Source organism: Rhinoraja longicauda, chromosome 4, assembly GCF_053455715.1.
Source record: "Rhinoraja longicauda isolate Sanriku21f chromosome 4, sRhiLon1.1, whole genome shotgun sequence".
NCBI lineage: Eukaryota > Metazoa > Chordata > Chondrichthyes > Rajiformes > Arhynchobatidae > Rhinoraja > Rhinoraja longicauda.
Genome location: NC_135956.1, coordinates 69299158 through 69323317, shown reverse-complemented (window position 1 = coordinate 69323317; position 24160 = coordinate 69299158). Strand labels below are relative to the sequence as shown.

Here is a 24160-nt window from a genome sequence, read left to right as displayed (position 1 = left end):
GACGCACACAGTTACTCCAGCGCTTTTTGTCTTTTCCACGAATTTAGGATCTTGCCTGTGGGAAGTCACAAAACTGGTTCCACAACAACCGGTTTCCAGGGGCACAGGATGAAGATGTCAAACTAAGTAACACACAGTGCTGGAGTAACTCAGTGGGTCGGGCAGCATCTCTGAAAAGATTGGTAGGTGATGAGACAGCTTATTGCCAGCTGTCATCAAGCAACTGAATCATCCTATCACCAACTGGTGAGCGGTCCTGACCTACCACCTACCTCATTGGAGACCCTCGGACTATCTTTAATCGGACTTTACTGGATTTTATCTTGCACTAAATGTTATTCCCTTTATCCTGTATCTGTACACTGTGGACGGCTCGATTGTAATCATGTATAGTCTTTCCGCCGACTGGATAGCACGCAGCAAAAAAGCCTTTCACTGTACCTCGGTACACGTGACAATAAACTAAACTGAACTACATTGTCTAGTTGGAAAAGGTGCAGAGAAAATTTACACGGATGTTGCCAGGACTCAAGGGCTTGAGCAAGCTGGAACTCTATTCCATGGAGCACATGAGGATGAGGGGTGATCTGTATAAAATCATGCAAGGAATAGATCGCGGAGTTGCACAGAGTCTCTTGCCCAGAGTAGGGTAATCAAGAGCCAGAGGCCGTAGGTTTACACTGAAGGGGGAAAGAATTTATAGGAATCTGAGGGGTAACGTTTTCACACAGGGTGGTGGGTGTATAGAACAAGTTGCCAGAGGAGGTAGTTGAGGTAGGGATTATCGCAGCGTTTACGAAACATTTACTCAGGTACATGGATAGGACAGGGGTATGGGTCAAACAGAGGCATGTGGGACTAGTGTAGAAGGGACGTTGGGCAAGCTGGGCTGTTTCCACGCTGTGTGACTCTAAGACTACCACCGCACTATCTTTCAGGTCCAATGATGCACCAACAACCATCTGTCTCACAGTTCAATATGCCCCAGGGAGGAGCTCAACATTATCCCAACCAGCCACCAATGACCATGATGAGCCCAGTAAACCAGGCTAACCACATGTTGGGGCAAAGACAGATAACCCCCTACAGACCGGCTCAGCAAGGTGAGTCTATGGCAACATGTCCCAGGTATAGTCACTGTGTACACACGTACTATGCGGCACGGTACAGTTGCTGCCTCACAGCGTCAGACACCTGGGTTCGATCCTGATTACGGTTGCTATATGCACGGAGTTTGTTTGTTCTCCCTGGGGTGGCCTGGGTTTTCTCCAGGTGCTCCGGTTTCTTCCCACGCCAAAGTCGTACATGTTTGTAGGTTAATTGGCTTCGATAAAATTGTAAATTGTCCCCAGTGTGTAGGATAGTGCTAGTGTATGAGGTGATCACTGGACCACACACACTCCGGTCATTCCCTCCTCTCCCCTCCACCGTCGGGCAAAGGATATAACAGCTTGAAAGCGGGTACCACCAGAATCAGCAACAGCCTCTTCCCTGCACCATTGGAATATGTGACCGCGTGGGCTTTCTCCTGGTGCTCTGGTTTCTTCACACATTCCAAAGATGGGCAGGTTTGTAGGTTAATTGGCTTCTGTAAACTGTCCCTGGTGTGTAGGATAGAACTAGTGTATGGGGTGATTGCTGGTCGGTGTGGACGGTGGGCCGAATGGACTGTACCTCTAAAGTCCAAAGGTACATTTTAACATGTTATCACCGTGCCTTCTGCTTATGAATTTCAGTGTTAATTGCTTGGAGGAAGAAAAGACGCAGTGTTGGAGTAACTCAGCGGATCAGGCAGCATCTCTGGAGAGTACGGATGAGTGGTGTTTCAGATCGGGTTCCTTTTCGGGCACAGTCTGAAGAAGGGTCCCGACCCAAAACATCGCCTATCCACATTTTCCAGAGATGCTGCCTGAGTTACTCCTGCACTCTGTATCTTTTTTTTGGGTAAACCAGCACCTGCAGTTCCTTTGTTTCTCTAAGTGATTTAAGGTGAGGGGAAGGAACCTGAGGGGTGCTGTGAACAATGGGGTCTGATTACTGCGGGGAAGTTACATGGAAACATTTTATTTCCTGACGGCTTTTTTTTATCCCCATTTGTTAATTTCCAAAGTGACTTTTAAGTTCTGAATGAAATTGCGTTAAACCAAATAGCGTTTTAATAGTAGGGGATAGCGTCCCCAATTCATTAATCGTGTTATATTCATGAATCGTGTTAATTAGCAGTTATGGAAACATGACTTTGAGCAGTATTTCAATCGAACATCTCCCTCTAAACTATTCAGGAAACAAATATAACGTTATTCTGTGAACTGCTGAAATGATTCCCTTATTTTGAACTAGGTATGTGTGTACACATTGAACGTGTAATGGTATAGTTGCATCTCTGTGTGTGCGTGCGTGTGTAATGTATGAATATATTGATCTTGTATATAAATTACGAACAGCAAAGGCTGCACTTAACGTGAGACTGTTACTTTTTTTAGGTGCTCTTCAACTGTTTTCAGGTCAGGAGGAGTACTACAATGATCAGTTCAATCATGGGCAGGGTGCTCCAGAAAGCATGAACCAGCAGTATTATCCCGATGGTAATACATGCCTATCAATTTTTGTTTTTGTTTTTCGTTGCTCCATTCTGTTGCATACATCAACCCACTGTTTTTGGTCTGACCGCAGGCCACAACTCGCTTTTCGATTTTGGGTCGCTGTCTAGTCAAGCCAAGTCAATTTTATTTGTATAGCACATTTAAAAACTACCCACGTTGACCAAAGTTGACCAAAGTGCTCTACATCAGTTTAGGTACTAAGAACGAACATACAATAGCACACAAACATAACAACAGACACATAAACAGTTCACAGCGCCCCCTCAGAGGGCCTCAAATGCTAGGGAGTAGAAATAGGTTTTGAGCCTGGACTTGAAGGAGTCGATGGAGGGGGCAGTTCTGATGGGGAGAGGGATGCTGTTCTACAGTCTAGGAGCTGCAACCGCAAAAGCGCGGTCACCCCTGAGCTTAAGCCTAGACCGCGGGATAGTGAGTAGCCCCAAATCGGCCGACCTGCGGGACCTGGAGATAGTGTGGTGGGTTAGTAGATTTTTGATGTAGGGGGGGGGGAATGTCCATTTAGGGCTTTGTATGTGAATAGGAGGAGCTTGAAGTTGATTCTTTACTGTACTGGGAGCCAGTGGAGAGAGGCCAGAATCGGGATAATGTGGTCCCTTTTACGGGTACCCGTCAGGAGTCTTGCGTTTTGGACCAATTGCAGGCGGGACAGGGATGATTGGCTGATCCCCGTGTATAGGAAGTTGCAGTAGTCTAGGCGGGAGGAAATGAATGCGTGAATGATTTTTTTCAATGTCGTCAAATTGGAGGAATGGTTTGAATTTAGTTATGGTACGAAGCTGGAAGAAGCTGGCTTTTACCACAGCGTTGACTTGCTTGTCAAACTTTAATGCAGAGTCAAATATCACGCCAAGGTTTTTGACATGCGGTTTGACTAGGGAGGATAGGCTTCCAAGGCTGCCTGTTATCGTTTTGATGGAGTTGGGGGGGGGGGGGGGGGGCGAATAGGATGACCTCAGACTTGCTCTCATTTAGTTGAAGGAAGTTCTGTGCCATCCAACATTTTATGTCCTCAAGGCAGTGCATGAGGCTGATTAAATCTGTCTAGGATAGGAACAAAGTTCTTGGCGAGGGGAGAACGTGGAACAGAAACTTCAGTATTTTCAATTTGCCTGGAATGAGGTGGCCTGTCTTTGCCACTGTTTAAATGCTCCATTTCATAGAACATAGAACAAACAGTACAGCGCATAAACGGGCCATTCGGCCCACAATGTCTGTACCGAATATGATACGCTCAGGTTAAACTAATCTTCTCTGCCTGCACATCATCCATGTCCCTTTATTCCCTGCATATCCATATGCCCACCTAAAGGCCTCTCAAACACCACTATCGTATCTGCCTCCACCACCACCCCTGGCAGCACATCCCAGACATAGACATAGGGTGGCACAGTGGTGCAGCGGGTAAAGTTGCTGCCTTAGCGCTAGAGACCCGGGTTCAATCCTGTACGGACTTTGTATGTTCTCCCCGCGACTGCGTGGGTTTTCTCCGGGTGCTCCGGTTTTCTCCACCACGCCAAAGATGTACATTTTTGTAGTTTAATTGGCTTGTAAAAATTGTCCCTGGTGTTTAGGATAGTGTTAGTGTGCGGGTATTGCTGATCAGTGGGCCGTCGGCCCTGTTTCCTGGCTTTACCTCTAAACTAAACTAAAATTTAACATGGAACAGGCCCTTCAGCCCACTGTGTCTGTGTTGAACATGATACCAAGACCAACTCTTACCTACCTGCACATAATCCATATCCCTTCATTCCATGTGCCTGTTCAAAAGTCTCTTAAACCCCACTATTGTACCTGCTTCAACCACCACCCCTGGCAGGGCATTCCAGGCATTCACCGCCCCCTGTGCATAAAAAAACAAAACTTGCCCCTCACATCTCCTTTAAACTTTGCGCCTCTCATTTTGAAGCTATGCCCTCTAGTATTTAAATTTTCCATTCTGGGAACAAGGTTCTGAATGTTTCCCTTATCAATGGCTCGTCTGTATTTTACATGCTTCTATCAGGTCTCTACTCAATCTCTGGCAATCCAGAGAAAACAATCCAAATTTGTCCTCCGCCTCCTTATTGCTGATCCCCTCTAATCCAGTCAGAATTCAGTCTAAAGAAGGTTCCTGACACGAAAGCACCCATCCTTTTTATCCAGAGACACTGCCTGACCCGCTGAGTTAATAGGGCACCTTGTGTCTATCTTTGGTATAAACCAGCATCTGCAGTTCATGGTTCTGAAGAATTCTTGTTAAACGACTTCTGTGCCTTCTCCACATCCTTCTTGTAATGACTCTCATAATTATACATGCTTCTATCTGGTCTCTTCCAAGTCGGATCAACCTCTCTGTAGCTAATACCCTCTAATCTTGGCTTCATTCTGGTAAATCTCTTCTGCACTCTCTCCAAAACCTCCACATCCTTCCTGCAATGGGGCGATCAAAAGTGCACGCAATGCTCCAAAAGCAGCCTCACCAAAGTCCTATAAAGCTGCATCATGAGTTCCTGACTCTTGTACTCCAGGCCTTGACCAATGAAGGCAATTATTGGGCTAGATGGGGTCTTCCTGAGTTGTCTGGAAGGGTGACGTGTCTATCACTTGGGAATCCACACTCTGATAACCTCATGGGCTTTCATTGTAACAAGTCCCATGGTCTTAACATCACTTCCTTTCCCCCTCATTCACATGTCCATAAGTTCTATGAGAAGAATTAGGCCATTCTGCCCATCAAATCTACTCCGCCATTCACTCATGGCTGATCTACTTTTCCCTCTCAACCCCATGCTTCTGCCCTCTTCTTGTAACCCCCTGACACCAGTACTGGTCAAGAATCTGTAAATCTCCTTCATTGATGGCCTCCACAGTTGCCACCCTTTAGCTAAAGAAATTCCTCCTCATCTCATCTCTAAGAAGACCCCATTAGACCTCCTTGTCTTCATAAGACCCCCACGAATAAGCGAAAGAAAAAATCAACTGGGAACGATTAGAAAAAACACATTTTCCAATTAGAGACAAAAAGAACTGCAGATGCTGGTTTGCCAAAACACTCAGCGGGTCGAGACTCCTTCAGACTGATCGTTGTGGGTTGGGAGGAAGGAGAAGATAGCTGGAAAGGAAGTAGAGCCGGGATAAAGCCTGGCAAGTGATGGGTGGAACGGATGGGTCAGAAGAAGGGTCCTGACCCGAAGCATCACCCATTCCTTCTCTAGTGACGTTGCCTGACCCGTTGAGTTACTCCAGCATTTTGTGTCTATCTTTGGTGTAAACCAGCATCTACAGTTCCTTCCTACACCGGTGATAGGTGAGAGGGGCTTGATAGGCAGGCAGCTGCCTTTTCTGGTGTTAAATGCTCTCTCTTCTTGGGAGAACTGGGTTTGATCCTGACTGAGTCCACGCCAGCCATCGATCACCTGTTCGCACGAGTTCTAGGTTATCCCACTTTCTCGTCCACTCCCTACACACTGGGGCCAATTAACCTACAAACCCGCTCATCTTTGGGACGAGGGAGGAAACCAAAGCACTGAAAGATCCCAGGGAGAACGTGCAAACTCTGCACAGACAGCACCCCAGGTCTCTGGCGCTGGTGTGAACGGGTGGTCGATGGTCAGCCTGGACTCAATGGGCCGAAGGGTCTGTTTCCATGCTGTATCTGTTAATCAATTCAATTGGAGTTGAGGCTTTTGGGAACTGGTACAGAAGAGGAAATGATGCGTGGGGCAGATCAGCCATGATTGTATTGAATGGCGGGGCAGTCCTGAAGGTCCAAATGGCCTTCAAGAAAGGAATCGTAGGGCCGAAATCCACAACTCCGTGAAAGTGGCAACAGAGTTAGAGTGGTACAGGAGGCATACGGTATACTTGGGGTAGACACAAAGTGCTGGGGTAACGCAGCGGGTTAGGCAGCATCTCTGGAGAAAAGGAATAGGTGACATTCAGGTCGGATAGACGGCGAGGCTGAAGAAGTGTTCTGGCTTATTCCTTTTCTCTGTTCACCTATTCATTTTCTCCAGAGATGTTTCCTGACCCGCTGAGTTACTCCAGCACTTTGTGCCTATGTTCGCCGTAAACCAGCATCTGCAGTTCCGATGGTATATGGTACACGGGCCTTCATCGGCCATAGTGCCACGACACAGCTTTGCAGGACTTTGGACAGGCTGCATTTGGAGTCTTGTGTGTCATTGCGGTTGCCCCATTACAGAAAGGATGTGGAGGCTTTGGAGAGGGTGCGGAAGAATGTTTTGTGGGGTAGAGGGTAGATTAGACACAGAAAATAGGTGCAGGAGTAGGCCCTTCAGCCCTTCAATATGATCATGGCTGATTATCCAGCTCAGTAGCCTGTACCTGCCTTCTCTCCATACCCCCTGATCCCTTTAGCAAAAAGGGCCACATCTAACTCCCTCTTAAATATAGCCAATGAACTGGCCTCAACTACCTTCTGTGGCAGAGAATTCCACAGACTCGCCACTCTCTGTGTGAAGAAATGTTTTCTCATCTCGGTCCTAAAAGACTTCCCCCTTATCCTTAAGCTGTGACCCCTGGTTCTGGACTCCCCCAACATCGGGAACAATCTTCCCGCATCTAGCCTCTCCAACCCCTTAAGAATTTTATATGTTTCTATAAGATCCCCCCTCAGTCTTCTAAATTCCAGCGAGTACAAGCCCAGTCTATCCAGTCTTTCCTCATATGTAAGTCCCGCCATCCCAGGGATCAATCTGGTGAACCTTCTCTGTACTCCCTCTAAGGCAAGAACGTCTTTCCTCAGGTTAGGAGACCAAAACTGCACACAATACTCCAGGTGCGGTCTCACCAAGGCCCTGTACAACTGCCTTGGGAGTCAACTTAAGGGAGAACTCTGCAAAGTAGGCATACTTTGAGGAGATTTAACAGTGGAGCTACTTGGACTAGTGGGTATTATCTCCAAAGAGGTTGTGCCAACGTGGATGGATTTCTCTGGAGCATTGGAGGCCGAGGAGAGACCTGATAAAAGTAGATCAAATGATGTGATGTCTAGATGGTACAGACAGTCAGAACCTTTTACTCAGTGTGGAAATGTTAAAGACAGGAGGGAATAGCTTTAATGTGAAAGGGGTCAAATTTTAAAGGAAATGCAGATACAATAGTGGCGTTTAAGAGCCGAAGGGCCTGTTTCTGTGCTGTACTGTTCTATGTTAAAGCTGCATTATAAATGCAAGTTGTTTTTGCTGTACTCTTTCCTCCATTGGCTTTAGAGTCATACAGTGTGGAAACAGGCCCTTCGGCCCAACTTGCCCACACTGACCAACATGTTGCATCTACACTAGTCCCACCTGCGTGTATTTCTTAAAAATTGCAATAGTAACTGCCTCCTCTGGCAGCTCGTTCCATACACCCACCACCCTTTCTGTGAAAAGGTTACCTCTTGTGTTCCTATTAAATCTTTCCTGCTCACCTTAAACCTATGCCCGCTAATTCTTGATTCCCCTTTTTTGGGGCAAGAGACTCTGTGTTTATCCGATCTATCCCTCTCATGATTTTGTACACCTCGATAAGACCATCCCTCATCCTCCTGCGCTCCAAGGAATAGAGTCCCAGCCTGCCCAAACTCTCCCTATAGCTCGGGCCCTCGAGTCCTGGCAACATCCTCGTGAATCTTCTCTGCACCCTTTCCAGCTTGACAACATCTTTCCTGTAACGTGGTGCCCAGAACTGAAGGCCAGGCTGTGAATCTCTCTGAGGTGTAACGGTGGTGTGTGTGCAGTTCGTTTTTCACCAGGCAGTCTCCTCTCTTGTCTTTCGCTTGCCCTTTCCCCCACTTGGCCCCACTCCATGTAAGTCGCGGCTGTTTGCTGCATTGTTAATGTCTCGTGGGGGTGGGTCAATCATAGCTCGTCGTACTCTGGCGGAGTGACGCAGACTGGATGGTTCGGCTAAAATTAGACAGGCAGTCGGTAACAAAACAGGAAGCCACTAACCTGTGGACTCCTACATGCCAGTGAGACCAAGCGCAGACTGGGCGATCATTTCGCTGAACCCCTTTGCTCAGTCTGCCTGGGCCTACGCGATCTCCTGGTTGCCGAACACTTTAACTCCCCTTTCCAATCCCACACTGACATTTCTGTCCTGGCCGCCACAGCCAACAATGGACCATTGTGGGCTCCACCTTTCCTTGGCCGTTGTTACTTTAATTCATTTGTTCTATATTTCTATATCACTGTCTATATCTCTCGTTCCCCTTTCCCCTGACTCGGTCTGCAGAAGGGTCTCGACCCAAAACATCGCCTATTCCTTTTCTCCAAGAGATGCTGCCTGACCCGCTGAGTTACTCCAGCTTTCTTGCCAATAACATCTGTCCAGCTAGATCGCAGCCAATACAGAGGATACATACATTGCTGATTGCAGTGTATCCGTGACGTTGTTAGTGTCGGTGTTGGTTTTTTACTGTCGCGTGTGCAAGTCCACCACTGATTTTCCGGCACCCTTGGTTCCGCCGTATTATCCGTTTTGCCGGACCAACAGAGTTCAGGGCCTCCTCGGAGGGGAGTTCAGCGGAACCGGAATGTTCCGCCTAGGCCGCCGGGGGCCCAAGATACCGGTCAGCAAAGTTGGCCGCGGAAGTCGGCTATGGGAGCGGATCTGCCGCCTCGGGCTGGGCTGGAGCTCCAGATCCCCGGCCGCAGGGGGCAAATTCGATCCACAGATCGGCGTGGTAATCCCGGTATGGTCGAGATCGAACGCTTCACCCGGCCTGGGCAACACATTTTCAAGGGGACTTCGGGGGAGGGGGGTAATTTCAATTTCGGCTAAAATTAGACAGGCAGTCGGTAACAAAACAGGAAGCCACTAACCTGTGGACTCCTACATGTCAGTGAGACCAAGCGCAGACTGGGCGATCATTTCGCTGAACCCCTTCGCTCAGTTTGCCTGGGCCTATGCGATCTCCTGGTTGCCGAACACTTTAACCCCCCCCTCCCAGTGATTTTTTTTCCCGGATGAAAGGTTTTCGGAACACCAGTTGCCAGAAAATCAGCGGTGGTCCTGTACCGAGATACAGAGTTACACACTAGCTCCACCACTGGACTGCCTCTGAGGTGCCTGTTCTAATTGACAGCAATTTGTCCTTTTCAATACTCACGGCCCAAGCTCAGGTAACTAACTGAGTGGCATATTAGATGTTATCTTCATGCACAGTGGCACAGCTGGTAGAGCCGCTGCCTCACAGCACCGGAGACCCAGATTGGATCCTGACCTCTAGTGCTATCTCTCTGCGTTGTGTGTGGAGTTTGTCCGTTCTCCCTGTGACCGCGTGTGTCTCCTCCGGGTGCTCCGGTTTTCTCCAACATCCAGGTTTAATAGGAACCTAAGGGGAAATGTTTTCGGACAGAGCATGGGCGCACATGGAACGAGCTGCAAGAGGAGGTAATTGAGGCAGGTACAAAAACAGCAGTTTAAAAGACAGGTTCATGGATAGGAATGGTTCAGAGGAATATGGTGCAAATACGGGCAGGTGGGACTATCGTAGATGGGGCGTATTGGTTGTCATGGACAAGTTGGGCTGAAGGGCCTGGTTCCGTGCTGTATGACTGACTTACAGCGCCGGAGAACCAGTTTGATACTGACTTCGGGTGCTGTCTGCGTGAAGTTTGCATGTTCTCTGTGACTTTGTGGGTTTCCTCCTACATAGAAACATAGAAAACATAGAAAATAGGTGCAGGAGTAGGCCATTCGGCCCTTCGAGTCTGCACCGTCATTCAATATGATCATGGCTGATCATCCAACTCAGTATCCCGTACCTGCCTTCTCTCCATACCCCCTGATCCCTTTAGCCACAAGGGCCACATCTAACTCCCTCTTAAATATAGCCAATGAACTGGCCTCAACTACCTTCTGTGGCAGAGAATCCCAAAGACGTGCAGGTTTGTAGGTTAACTGGCCTCTGTAGATTGCCCCTAGTGTGTCGGGAGTGGATGAGAAATTAGGATAACGTCGAGCTAGTGTGAACTGGTGATCGATGGTTGGCGTGGACTGGTGATCAGTGGGCTGACAGGTTTGTTTCCATGCTGTATCTTTAAATCAATCATTAAACGTGGCAGGGGGAGTAAGGCTTGCATTCGTATAGCGCCTTTCATCTCCCTTTCAAACATCCCAAAGACCCTTGAAGCTAATGATGTTGTAATTTATAAAACGTGGCAACCTATTTTTGCATCATGAAATAATATTAGTATTGGTTCGTTATTATACGTGCACCGAGATACAATGAAAAAACCTTTGAGCATATTATCCAGTCAAATCATACTGTACACAAGTACAATCCAGCCATGCACAGACCCACAAAGGAATATCAGCTGCACAAGACCCCGGGTGGCACAGTGACGCAGCGGTAGTGTTGCTGCCTCACAGCGCCAGAGACCCAGGTTCAATCCTGACCTCGGTTGCTGTCTGCGTGGTGTTTGCACGTTTCCCTGTGACCGCGTAGGTTTTTCTCCAGGTTCTCCGGTTTCCTCCTACGCTCCAAAGACGTGCAGGTTAATTGGCTTCGGTAAAATTGTAAATTGTCCGTAATGGGTAGGATAGTGCCAGTGTACGTGGAATCGCTGGTCGGCGTGGACTCACTGGACCGAAGGGCCTGTTCCCACCTTGTATCTCTAAGCTAAACTAAACTACGCGCAAGGCAAGATTATTTCTTTGAGTGGTAGGTGTCCGGAACACACTGTTAGGGGTGGTGGTGGAAACGGATACGATAGCAACGTTTACAAGACTTTGGACAGTCTAACATCTAAAGAATGGTCATAGTCACACAGCGTGGAAGCAGGTCCTTGCCCCAACTTGCCCACACCGACCAACATGTCCCATCTACACGAGTACCATCTGCCTGTGTTTGGCCCATATCCCTCTGAACCTGCCCTATCCAACCTGTATCTGTCTAATTGATTCTTAAACGTTGCGATAGTCCCTGCCTCTACCACCACCTCTGGCAGCTCATTCCACGTACCCACCATCCTTTGTGTGGAAAAAGTCACCCGTCAGATTCCTATAAAATCTTTCCCCCCCCCCCCCACTTTAAACCCATTTGCTCTGGGCAAGAGACTTGTTGCGTCCACCCGATCTATTCCTCTCATGTTTTTGCACACTTCCAGAAGATCATCCCTCATCCTCCTGCACTCCAGGGAATAGAGTCCCAGCCTGCTCAACCTCTCCCTATATCTCAGAACCTCTAGTCCCGGCAACGTCCTCGGAAATCCTCTCTGCACCCTTTCCAACGTGACGACATCTTTCCTATAAACTTAAAAATATCTTCATCTTAAACCTATGACTTCTGGCTCTCGATTTCCCCTCCTCTGGGCAAGAGACTCTGTGCGTCTACCCGATCTATTCCTCCCATGATTTTACGTGCTATGATAATGTTTATAAAGGTTATCGGGAAAAGAAAGTGCTGGCTGGATTCTTGTACGTCGTGGGTTTTATTCTTCCAGATCTACTTTTGAAATATTTCTCGGCTTGTAGACGCAAGGCTGTTAACTCTTTTCCTGTTTGATGTAGGGGCTAGTGACTACAGTTATCATCACCCTCAATTTCCTGGACAGGCCTTTGTCAATCCTTGCGAGGATTCCTCCCAACATTACTACAGCGGAGGTATATCAATGCGTATACCTTCACGTATTGCATACACACTGTTTCCTCTAAAACACTTAATCATACCTCACCCTCCCTCCTCGCCCGTCTAAAGCTCTCGTAGAACGTTAGCTGCTCATTGACCCAAGGGCGATGTTGCCTCGGAATTAATTCCTTTACCAATGCTCATAACCGGGTAGTTTTTAACATTTCTAACTTGATCATCGCTTTGACATCCCAAGTACATATATGTTGCTTGTAGTACGAGACCATTAAAAAAGATTAATACCCACACGGGCTTTAAGTCAGTCACTCGTGGGAGCTTGCTGGTTTTATTTTGTTCGGCTAGTATGTGCTCTGTAGCTTTAAAAAAAATAAATTAATATTGTCTTTTTTTTTCTCTCCCCCTTGTGCTAAATGTCTGTGTAAAGCTTAGTTGCAACTTTCAGTTGGTGAAACTGCGGAGTATAAATATATAAATTCTGCTTGACTGCCGTTTTGTGCGGCCTCTTCTTGGTTTGGTTTTGAAAGTATTCTTGTTTCCTGACCCGTCTCTCTTTCCCTCCTTTTTCTTTCCCTGCTTCCTACCATGCTCTTATTTCCCCCCTACTCCCACACAACTTTCACTTCCTGTGGAGGCTTTGGAGAGGGTGCTGAGGAGCTTTACCAGAATGCTGCCTGGATTGGAGGGTAGATCGGGGGTGAACTGTTCAAAGTAGATTGGCCTGGAGTGGAGCTACCTGGATTAGTGGGTATTAGTTATAAAGAGACGTTGGACCAAAGGATTCATTTCTCTGAAGTATCGGAGACTGACGAGAGACCTGATATAGAAGTATATAAAATGATGTGAGATATAGATAGGGTAGCCGCAGAACCTTTTACCTTGGGTGATCGCTGGTCGGCACGGACTCAGTGGGCCGAAGGGCCTCTTTCCACGCTGTATGTCTAAAGTCACAGATTGTAGGCGAAGTACTAAACAAGCACTTTTCGCCAAGGAGTTGGGCACGGAAGACTGAGACCAGTTTGGCGAATACTATTGCAGAAGGGCAGTTTGAAATCGGGAAGGAGGAGGTGAAGGGCATTAAGGTGCATAAATCCCAAGATCCTGATGAGATGTATCCCAGGTTATTGAGAGAGGCAAGAGAGGAGTTTGCCGGAGCTTTGACAAAGATCTTTGCATCTTCTCTACCCACAGGTGAGATCCCGGAGAACTGGAGAGCAGCTAATGTTGTTCCTTTATATAAGAAGCGAAGCGGATAGAACTTGGGGAATTGTAGGTCGGTGAGCTTCATGTCAATGGCAGGGAAGCTATTGGAGAGGATTCTTTGGGATAGGATTTACTTACTTGTTTCTGCGCTGTAGTTTTCTCTGTTGAGTGGACCAAATAGGAAGGCAGTGGGGTACCGCAAGGTTCGGTGCTGGGACCCCAGCTATTTACGATATACATTAATGACTTAGATGAAAGGATTAAAAGTACCATTAGCAAATTTTCAGATGATACTAAGCTGGGGGGTAGTGTGAATTGTGAGGAAGATGCAATAAGGCTGCAGGGTAACTTGGACAGGTTGTGTGAGTGGGCGGATACATGGCAGATGCAGTTTAATGTAGATAAGTGTGAGGTTATTCACTTTGGAAGTAAGAATAGAAAGGCAGATTATTATCTGAATGGTGTCAAGTTAGGAAGAGGGGATGTTCAACGAGATCTGGGTGTCCTAGTGCATCAGTCACTGAAAGGAAGCATGCAGGTACAGCAGGCAGTGAAGAAAGCCAATGGAATGTTGGCCTTCATAACAAGAGGAGTTGAGTATAGGAGCAAAGAGATCATTCTACAGTTGTACCGGGCCCTGGTGAGACCGCACCTAGAGTACTGTGTGCAGTTTTGGTCTCCAAATTTGAGGAAGGATATTCTTGCTATTGAGGGCGTGCAGCGTAGGTTCGCTAGGTTAATTCCCGGAATGGCGGGACTGTCGTATGTTGAAAGGCTGGAGCAATTAGGCTTGTATACACTGGAATTTAGAAGGATGAGGGGGGATCTTATTGAAACATATAAGATAATTAGGGGATTGGACACATTAGAGGCAGGAAACATGTTCCCAATGTTGGGGGAATCCAGAACAAGGGACCACAGTTTAAGAATAAGGGGTAGGCCATTTAGAACGGAGATGAGGAAGAACTTTTTCAGTCAGAGAGTGGTGAAGGTGTGGAATTCTCTGCCTCAGAAGGCAGTGGAGGCCAGTTCAACAGTTCAACAGAGCTTTATTTGTCATTCGGTACCAAGGTACCGAACGAAACTACATAGCAGTCACACAAAAAAGAACACAAGACACATAACCCCAACACAAACGTCCATCACAGTGACTCCAAACACCCCCTCACTGTGATGGAGGCAACAAAACTTCCACTCTCTTCCCCACGCCCACGGACAGACAGCTCGTCCCCGACCGACCCGCACAGTCCCCGCAAGGGGGTGGAAGTCCCCGCGCTGAAACGTCTCGCGGCCGAGCCGGGCGATGGAAGACCCCGCGACCGAGCCTTGCGCAGCTAAGTCCCACGGCCGAGCCGCACCGGGCGATGTTAAGTCCAGTGGCCGAGCCGCACCAGCGATGTAAAGCCCCGTGGCCGAGCCGCACCGGGCGATGTTAAGTCCCGCGGCCGAGCCGCACCAGCGATGAAAAGTCCCGCGGCTGAGCTGCACCGGGCGATGTTAAGCCCCGTGGCCGAGCCGCACCGGGCGATGTTAGGCCCCGCGGCCGAGCCGCACCGGGCACTGTTAAGTCCAGCGGCCGAGCCGCACCAGCGATATAAAGTCCCGCGGCCGAGCCGCACCGGGCGATGAAAAGTCCCGCGGCTGAGCCGCACTGGGCACTATTAAGTCCAGCGGCCGAGCCGCACCGGGCGATGTTAGGCCCCGCGGCCGAGCCGCACCCCGCGCCGTGAGGAAGAGACCTAAAAGAGAAAGGTTTCCCCCACCCCACCCCCCCACCCACACCACCACCCCCCACACATACACAACCAAAAAAAAAAAAAAACCATCCCAACACCGACACACAACAAAAAAAAAAAAGGAAAAAAGACGAACAGACTGCTAGCGAGCCGCAGCCGTTAGGCGCCGCCACTTCCACTTCTGTTGGATGCTTTCAAGAGAGAGCTGGATAGAGCTCTTAAGGATAGCGGAGTGAGGGGGTATGGGGAGAAGGCAGGAACGGGGTACTCATTGAGAGTGATCAGCCATGATCGCATTGAATGGCGGTGCTGGCTCGAAGGGCTGAATGGCCTACTCCTGCACCTATTGTCTATTGATGTCCAAGTTTGCAATAGGATCAAGATTGTTTGGGAAGGTGGGCCAAGGAATGGCAAATGGAATTTCGTTGTGGTACAAGTATGAGGTGTTGTACTGTGGCATGCCAACCCAGGACAGTAGGGGGAAGAGTCCTGGAGAGAGTGGCAAAGCAGAGAGGTACACGGTTCCCTGACACTGGTGAGTCGGGTGGACAGGATGGTGAAGAAGGCATTTGGCATGCTTGGGAAGGGCACTGAGTGCAAAAGGTCGGACATCATGGACAGGCATTTCCCCATCTTTAATCAGTGGGTGGTGAATCCGTGAAATTCATTGCCACAGACAGCTCGGCAATGGATGGTTTTAAAGGCGGAGATTGACAGATTCTTGATTAATACCGGAGTCGGGGTCATGGGGAGAAGGCAGAAGAATGGAATTGAGAGGGGAAGATAGATCGGCCATGATGGAATGGCGGAGTGGACTCGAAGTGCCGAATGGCCTAATTCTGGTCCTATGACTTGAACGTTTTGGGTTTTGAAGAAACATTTAGACAGGTATGGGACAGGTCTAGAGAGATACGAACCAACCGCGGACTGGTGGGACTAGTGTAGCTGGGGCATCTTGGTCAGCATAGGCAAGTTGGGCCGAAGGGCTCTACAACTATGACTCTCTCCCTCTGACTGTCTCTCTACCCACTTCCATTCCTTTCCCCTCCCCACCGCGAGAGGTCCATGTCCCACTGCTTCCGCCATGATGCCCGCCGGATGTTAACACAGCCGCTGCGTCTCTCTTGCAGGCAACCCACAGTACGGGCAGCAGCAGGACGCCTACCAGCAAGGACCCCCCCAGCAGCAGGGCTACCCAGCGCAGCAGTACACGGCCCAGCAGGGCTACGCCCCTCAACAGCAGGGCTACGGTGAGTACTCCCTCGGTCTCAGGAGCAGACTCCGGCCATTCGGCCCATCATATCCCAAAGACTGCAGGTTTGTAGGTTAATTGGCCCTCTGTAAATTGCCCCCCCCCCCCCCCCCCCCCACCGTGTGTAAGGAATGGATGGGATAGAACTAGCGTGAACGCGTGATCGATGGTCGGCATGGACTTGCTGGGCCGAAGGGCCTGTTTCTTTGCTGCCTGACCCGCTGAGTTACTCCAGCTCTTTGCTTCCTTTTGCTGTTCCTCCAGTTTGATCAAAGTTCCAGATTTCATCAGAGTTACCACAGCCTCAAAGCTCCATGATATTGATAAGTCCATAATTAATAACAGCAGAAATAGGCCATTTGACCGATCAATTCTACCCCGCCATTCAATCATGGCTGATCTATCTTCATCTCTCAACCCCATTCTCTTGCCTTCTCCCCGTAACCTTTGACGCTCTTTACTAATCAAGAACCTGTCGATCTCCACCTTAAAAAGTTACATTTCCATGTGTTGTGTGAGTCCATGTGTCGGTGAAGCCACTAAGTTTTCCACGTACCTGTACCTCACCTTTAGCAATAAACTCGACTTATCTTGATTTCCCATCCCAAATTGCCTCTGTTCTGAGAACACAATTTAAAAGCTTGAAAGCGCGCACCACCAGGCCCAGTATACCCTTCTTCCCCTCTGTTATCAGGCATCTGAACGGTCTTTCCATAAGCTAGGGTACTGTCCAATTCACATCTACCTAATGACTTGGCCTTCATGGCCGTATGTGGCAATGAATTCCACAGATTCATCACCCACTGGCTGAAGAAATTCTTCCTCGTCTCCTTTCTAAAGGTGCGTTCTTTTATTTTGAGGCTGTGCCCTCTGGTTCTAGACTGTTCCACTCTTCCATAAACTAGGGTACTCTCCGATTCGCCTCTAATCCGTTGCGGACATGAAACCTTGTGTCTGGAACTGAACTGCTGCAATGTTGAGGACTATATTCTGTACTGTATCTTCCCCATTGCTTTATCTGTTCTACCCTTCTCCCCCTCCCCACCTACATTCATTGCCCCACCTTCACAAATCGCAGCTATTCAATCTCTTGTCCTCTTCGTTGGGGGGAGGGGGAGGGGGATTGGAGAATTCAACATTCATACTGCTGGGTTGTCAGCTGCCCAAGCGGAATATGAGATGCTATTCCTCCAGTTTGGGTGTGGCCTCACTGGCAATGGAGAAGGCCTGGGGCAGAAAGGTCAGTGTGGGAATGGGAAGGCGAGTTAAAGTGATTAGCAACTGGGACTTGGCGGAACAAGCACAAGTGTTTGGTGAAATGGTCGCTGGGTCTTGCCGATGTAATGGCGGCCACGCTGGAAGCACCGTGGATGGTTTGGGGGAGGTGCACGTGAACCTCTGTTCTACCTGAAAGGGCAGATGGGCGGCACAGTGGCGCAGCAGTACAGTTGCTCTTACAGCGCCAGGGACCGGGTTCAATCCTCACCACGGGTGCTGTCTGTACGGAGTTTGCAAGTTCTCCCTGTGACAGCGTGGATTTTCTCCCGCCTGCCCTGCCATGCCGTCCAATATCTCCGAAGGTTACAAATGGGGTGCATGGATGGATGGAGGTGGGGGGAGGGGGCTGTGCTGCGGTGTGTTTGACGTTATGTTCTGTCGCCAGGTGCTTCACAAGGCGCCCCAGGTCAGTACAGCAGCTACCCGCAGGGGCAGGGGCAGCAGTACGGAGGGTACAGACCACCTCAACCAGGCCCCCCTCAACAGCAGCAGCGACCCTATGGCTATGAACAGGTATGGGATGTGTACTCTGTCATACATACCTGTAGTGGCAGACCAAGGACGAGTCCTTGCAATGGCACTCACTCAGGGCAAGGTACCAGGTGGACCTCTGGAGATTGTCACATTCCAAGACTTGCTGAAAAAATAACTCTCTCTTGACTCTTCATAGGTTGTCTGAGCAGAATTAGGCCATTCGGCCCATCGAGTCTACTCCGCCATTCAATCATGGCCGATCTACCTTTCCCTCTCAACCCCATTCTCCGGCCTTCTCCCCGTAACACCCTGACTAGTCAGATTAACTCTTGACAGGTGGAGCTGGGTGGAAATTAGCACCAAAAATTAAATTCTATTAAAGTTCTATGTTAATTCCCCTCTTGATTTTGTACACCTCTGGTCTGATTTAGAACATGTATAACAGTACAGCAGGGGAACAGGCCATTCAGTCCACAATATCTGTGCCGAACATGATGCCAAGATCATCTCTTATCTGTCTGGCCGTGATCCATATCCCTCCATTCCCTGCATCACCATGCTGTTATCCAAAAGCCTCTTAAATGCCACTGTAGTATCTGCCTCCACCACCACCCCTGGCAATGCATTCAGGCTGTGTGTAAAACAAAACCTTCCCCGCACATCTCCTTTAAACCTTTCCCTTCTCACCTTAAAACTATGCCCTCTAGTATTTGAGTTTTCCATCCTGGGTAAAAGGTGCTGACTGTCTACCCTATCTACGCCTCTGATCATTTAATCTACTTCTATCAGGTTTCCCCTCAACCTTCAGCGTTCCACAGAAAACAATCCAATTCTGTCTCACCTCTCCTTGTAGCTGAAACCCTCAAGTTCTGGATAGAGTAGATGTTGAAAGGATGTTTCCACCAGTGGGAGAGTCTAGGAACAGAGGGCACACTCAGGATAAAAGGACATTCCTTCAGAAAGGAGATGAGAAGGAATTTCTTTAGTCAGAGGGTGGTGAATCTGTGGAATTCATTGTCACAGAGGGCTGTGGAGGCCAAGTCAATGGATATTTTTATGGCAGAGATTGACGGATTCTTGATTAGTACGGGTGTCGGAGGTTATGGGGAGAAGGCAGGAGAATCGGGTTGAGGGAAAGATAGATCAGCCACCACGATTGAATGGCGAAGTAGACTTGATGGGCTGAATGGCCTAATTCTGCTCCTAGAACGTTGAATGTCAGTCCAGGCAGCATTCTGGTATTGGCTCTGTGTCTAATTCTTGGGTGGTTTTGATCTCCTCAGAACATGCAATGAAGTTGCCGTGATGACCGGGCAGGGATTTTTCCGAAGATCTCGGCTCCAGTTGGTGTCCACCAGTCAAAGACAACTCCACAATCAAACTTTTCCAACGTGTTTCGGAGAGGGTGAGGAAGATCGGGTGGGTGGCCTGTTGGTCTCGGGAGGAAGAGAAGCTTTGGTCCGCCCCCCCCCCCCCCCCCCCCCCCGGCCAGTGATTGAGCTAGAATAACTGGAGGTACCAACGCCTCACCTGCTCCGTCTACCTTGGAGATGTTCCCGATGGTTATCCAATCTTCCTCGTCACTGTGCAGTCTCGCCTCGCACCATTACTCAGTGTCAAGAACGTCTTGGATAATGTTGAGGAAAGCCGACCACCTTGCGTTTGTTGGAAAACCAGATCTCCTGCAGAGGAGGTTGTCCTATCCGTCTTCAGGGCTGCCTGACCAGGTCTGGCCTCCTAGGGAGCCCTACCGTGACAGTACCACCCTCTCCTGGCCTCCCACCCGCTCCATGCACCAGGCTCCGCACTCTTCCCATCGCGCTTCTCCCTTCTCCGTACATCCGCACTGAGATCCTGTCCAAGAAGCCCACGCGCTGAAGAATCACCGACTGGAGATGTGAAGCTGGACAGAGAGGACAATCTCAAAAGCTTTGGGTCCAAGTTAAAGTGATTGAGATTTCACTAAGTATTACTGGCAAAAATGCAATCAAAGGTCATTTTCTTAATCGAACAGTGTCTCCAAAACCCAAAGGGCATCCTCGGCTTTATTTATGTCAAAAGGTTTTTTTTAAACAGTGTTGCTCAAAGTTCCTCGCACTTTGGGGGGGGGGGGAGGGGGATAACTTGATTTTTATTTTTTAGACACAGATTTCCTTTAATGCGTCATGTGGAGACCGTAAGTGGGGGTGAGAGTTGTTGCCATTTCAAGGAGTTGCCCCGTCCCCACTCCCGTTGACGCCTGATTTCCGAGTTTCTCTGGGACTTGTGTTCATTGGCCATCCCTTTGCGCTGCTAGCCTCCACATAGAGTGCGCGCACTGTCCGTCAGCTCACCGTCCCATGGCGTAACTTTGTTGGGAAAGTTGGTGGACAAAGTGCTGGAGCCAGGCAGCATCTCTGGAGAATATGGATAGGTGATGTTTCGGGTCACACTGAAAGATAGAGGACCCCCTTGTCTGCGCTGTGTTTGTACGCTCTCCCCGTGACCTGCGTGGGTTTTCTCCGGGTGTGCCGGTTTCCCCCCACGCGCCAAAGATGTGCAGTTTGTAGGTTAATTGGCTATGGTAAAATTGTAAATCATCCCTAGTGTGGGTAGACGGGGTTAATGTGCGGGGATCGCTGGTCGGCGCAGACTCGGTGAGCCGAAGGGCCTGTTTCCGCTTTGTATTTCTAAACTAAATTAAACTAAAATACTTGGGGTGAGAAAAGACCAGAACAAAACCGGGGTGGCATCAGATGACCTCGGGATGAGTGGAGTCCATAATGGTCCATTGTTGGCCGGGGAGGGTGTGCTAATGACGGGGACTCGAATGCGAAGAGTGGAACTGGGATGACGTGACGCCCAAGTTGGGCGAGGGATGGAGAAAGAGGGCATGCAAGGGATACTTGAAGGTAGAGATATCAATATCTCTGGGGTGTTAGCTGCCCAAGCAAAATATGGGGTGCTGTTCCTCCAATTTGCCTGTGGCCTCATTCTGACAGTGGAGGAGGCCCAGGACAGAAGGGTCAGCATGGGAATGGGAGTTATAAAGTGTTTGGCAACCAGGAGATCGCGTAGGCCAAGTTGGACCGAGCATAAATGTTCAGCGAAACGATCGGCCAGTCTGCGCTTGGTCTCGCCGATGTATAGGAGCCCACGCCGAGAGTAATGACGCAGTAGATGAGGTTGGAGGAGGTGCAAGTAAACCACTGCCTCACCTGAAAGAACTGTCTGAGGTCGAGGGAAGAGGTTTAAGGGCTTTGTGTAGGACTGTGGCATCGCAAGAAGTGACTGCAAAACCTTGCTTTCACTGTGGGGGCACTTTAACGTAAAACATAGAACAGTACAGCACAGGAACAGGCCCTTCAGCCCACAATGTTTCTGCCGCGCATGATGCCAAGACCACCTCTTATCTGCTTGCACAATGCACATATCCCTCCATTCCCTGCTTATTCATGTGCCTATCTGACATACATCGTATGTCTGAAAGAAGGGTCCCAACCTGAAACGTCACCTATCTATGTTCTCCACAGATGTTGCCTGACCCGCTGAGTTACTCCGGCACTTTTGTGTCTTTTGTAAACCAGCACTTGAAATTCCTTGTTTCTGTCTATCTTAAATCCTCTTAAGAGCCACTATCATATCCGCCCTCACCACAACCCCCTGCAGCATGTTCCAGACCCCCACCATTCTCTCTGTAAAAATAAAACATCTCCTTTAAACTTTTCTCTTCTCATCTTAAATCTATGACGTCTCGTATTTGACATTTCTACCCTGGGGAAAAAGGTTCTAACTGTCTACCCTATCTATGCCCCAGAATCTGATATACTTTCAAGTCTCCCTCCCCCCCCCCCCCCCCCCCCCCCCCTCCCTGGCCATCTCCAGCATTCCAGAGAAAACAGTCCCAGTCTGTTCAACCTCTTCTTGCAGGTAATGCCCTCTAATACAGGCAGCATTCTGGTAAACCTCCTCGATACCCTCTCCAAAGCCTTTGCATCCTTCCTGTAATGGGGCAACCAGGACTGCACACAATACTCCAAATGCGGCCTGAGCAAAGTCTGATAAAGTTGCGTCATGACCTCCTGACTCTTGTACTCAATGCCCCGACCGATGAAGGCAAGCGTACCACATGCTGCCATTACCACCCTATCCACTTGTTTAGGCATACAGCACGGAAACAACCCTTCGGCCCCACCGAGTTTGTGCCGACCAGCAATCCCCGCACGCTAATACTATCCTACACACTAAGGATGATTTACAATTTAACCAAAGCCAATTAACCTGTGGGAGGAAACCAGAACACCCGGAGAAAACCCACGCTGTCATAGGGAGAATGTACAAACTTGCCACCTTCATGGTGTTGCGGACTTGGGCCCCAAGATCCCTCTGAACATCAACGCTGTAAAGGGTCTTGCCATTAATTGTATATTTTCCTCCTTGCATTCAATCTCCCAATATGCAACACCTCACGCTTGCTCAGATTAAACCCCATCTGCCATTTCTCCGCCCATTTCCATTGTTGATCTACATCCCACTGCATACTTTGTCTTCGATGCCAACCTTCCTCAGTCCGTGACCCCAGCGATCTTGGTGTCTCTTGGCTGCTGTGACCAGCATGTTTTGTGTGTGATACGGAGTGTGGTCTACCTTGCCTCGTCGGCTTGTAAAAAGACCCTCTGAAGACTGTAAGAAAATAACTGCAGATACTGGTGCAAATCGAAGGTATTTATTCACAAAATGCTGGAGTAACTCAGCAGGTCAGGCAGCATCTCAGGAGAGAAGGAATGGGTGACGTTTCGGGTCGAGACCCTTCTTCAGACTGATGTCGGGGGGGGGGGGGGGGGGGGGGGGGCGGGACAAAGGAAGGATATAGGTGGAGACAGGAAGATAGAGGAAGAACTGGGAAGGGGGAGGGGAAGAGAGGGACAGAGGAACTATCTAAAGTTGGAGAAGTCAATGTTCATACCGCTGGGCTGCAAGCTGCCCAAGTGAAATATGAGGTGCTGAAGACTGGGTCTTGCTGTGCTATACCATTGCAGACCTGAACTTTTGACCTTGCGCAAGGAGACATTGACTGGAGTAAAATGTACAGTGCTTGCCTTGGCTGTGAAAGTATTATTAATCAATAAGGTCATTCATTGCATACTTATCAGTATTGATCTTTAATGTGCCACACAACCTCATTTTGTATAACGTCCATTTAGTAGTTGAATTATACGTGTTTACAGTAAATGTGTTGATTTATTATTCTGCACACCTTCATTTTTGCACAATTACATGCAAGGTCTTACACTCTGGGATGTGTGGGCATTGGAGCGGGGTCCAGAGGAGGTTTACCAGAATGATCCCAGGAACTATTGGGTTAACATGATGAGCGTTTGGTGACGCTGGGCCTGCACTCGCTGGAGTCCAGAAGAATGAGGTGGGACCTGATTGAAACTTACCGAATAGTGAAAGGCCTGGAGAGAGTGGATGTGTGGGAGATGTTTCCACCAGTGGGAGAGTCTAGGACCAAAGACCATGAGGAGGAATTTCTTTAGCCACAGGGTGGTGAATCTGCAGAATTCATTGGCACAAACGACTGTCAATGGATATTTTTAAGGCAAAGATTGACAGATTCTTGATTTAGTATGGGAGTCAGGGGTTATTTGGAGAAGGCAGGAGAATGGGATTGAGAGGAAAGATAGATCAGCCATGATTGAATGGCGGAGTAGACCTGATGGGCCGAATGGCCTAATTCTACTCCTAGACCTTGTGACCCCAGCGATCCCTAGTAACTCAGCACAGTCCTAATTTAACTTGGCATCAGGTACATGGATAGGAAAGGCTTTGCGGGATATGGACTAATGTTACTGGGGCATCTTGATCAGCATGGGAAAGTTGTGCCGAAGGGCCTGTTTCTGTGCTCTGTGGCTCGATAACTCTTTCTAGAACCAGACAGCACAGTGGTAGAGTTGCTGCCTTACAGCGCCAGAGACCCGGGTTTGAGCTTTACTATACGGAGATTGTACGTTCTCTCTCTGATCACCGTGGGTTT

The 24160-nt window shown here is 48.9% G+C and overlaps 1 protein-coding gene across 5 annotated transcripts in view; it reads left to right on the top strand.

Moving 5' to 3' along the window:
* Positions 1-22981, top strand: part of ss18 (SS18 subunit of BAF chromatin remodeling complex) — a 40280-nt gene extending 17299 nt beyond the window's left edge. The window contains exons 6-11 of one of the 5 annotated variants that reach the window (XM_078398005.1): positions 939-1103; positions 2484-2585; positions 12126-12218; positions 16271-16390; positions 18056-18183; positions 19428-22981. In XM_078398005.1, the coding sequence (XP_078254131.1) occupies positions 939-1103; positions 2484-2585; positions 12126-12218; positions 16271-16390; positions 18056-18183; positions 19428-19439 (620 nt within the window). In that variant the 3' untranslated portion in view covers positions 19440-22981. The remainder of the gene's footprint in view (positions 1-938; positions 1104-2483; positions 2586-12125; positions 12219-16270; positions 16391-18055; positions 18184-19427) is intronic. The other 4 variants (XM_078398000.1, XM_078398001.1, XM_078398002.1 and 1 more) reach the window with 4 other exon arrangements.
* Positions 22982-24160: the final 1179 nt, after the last annotated feature.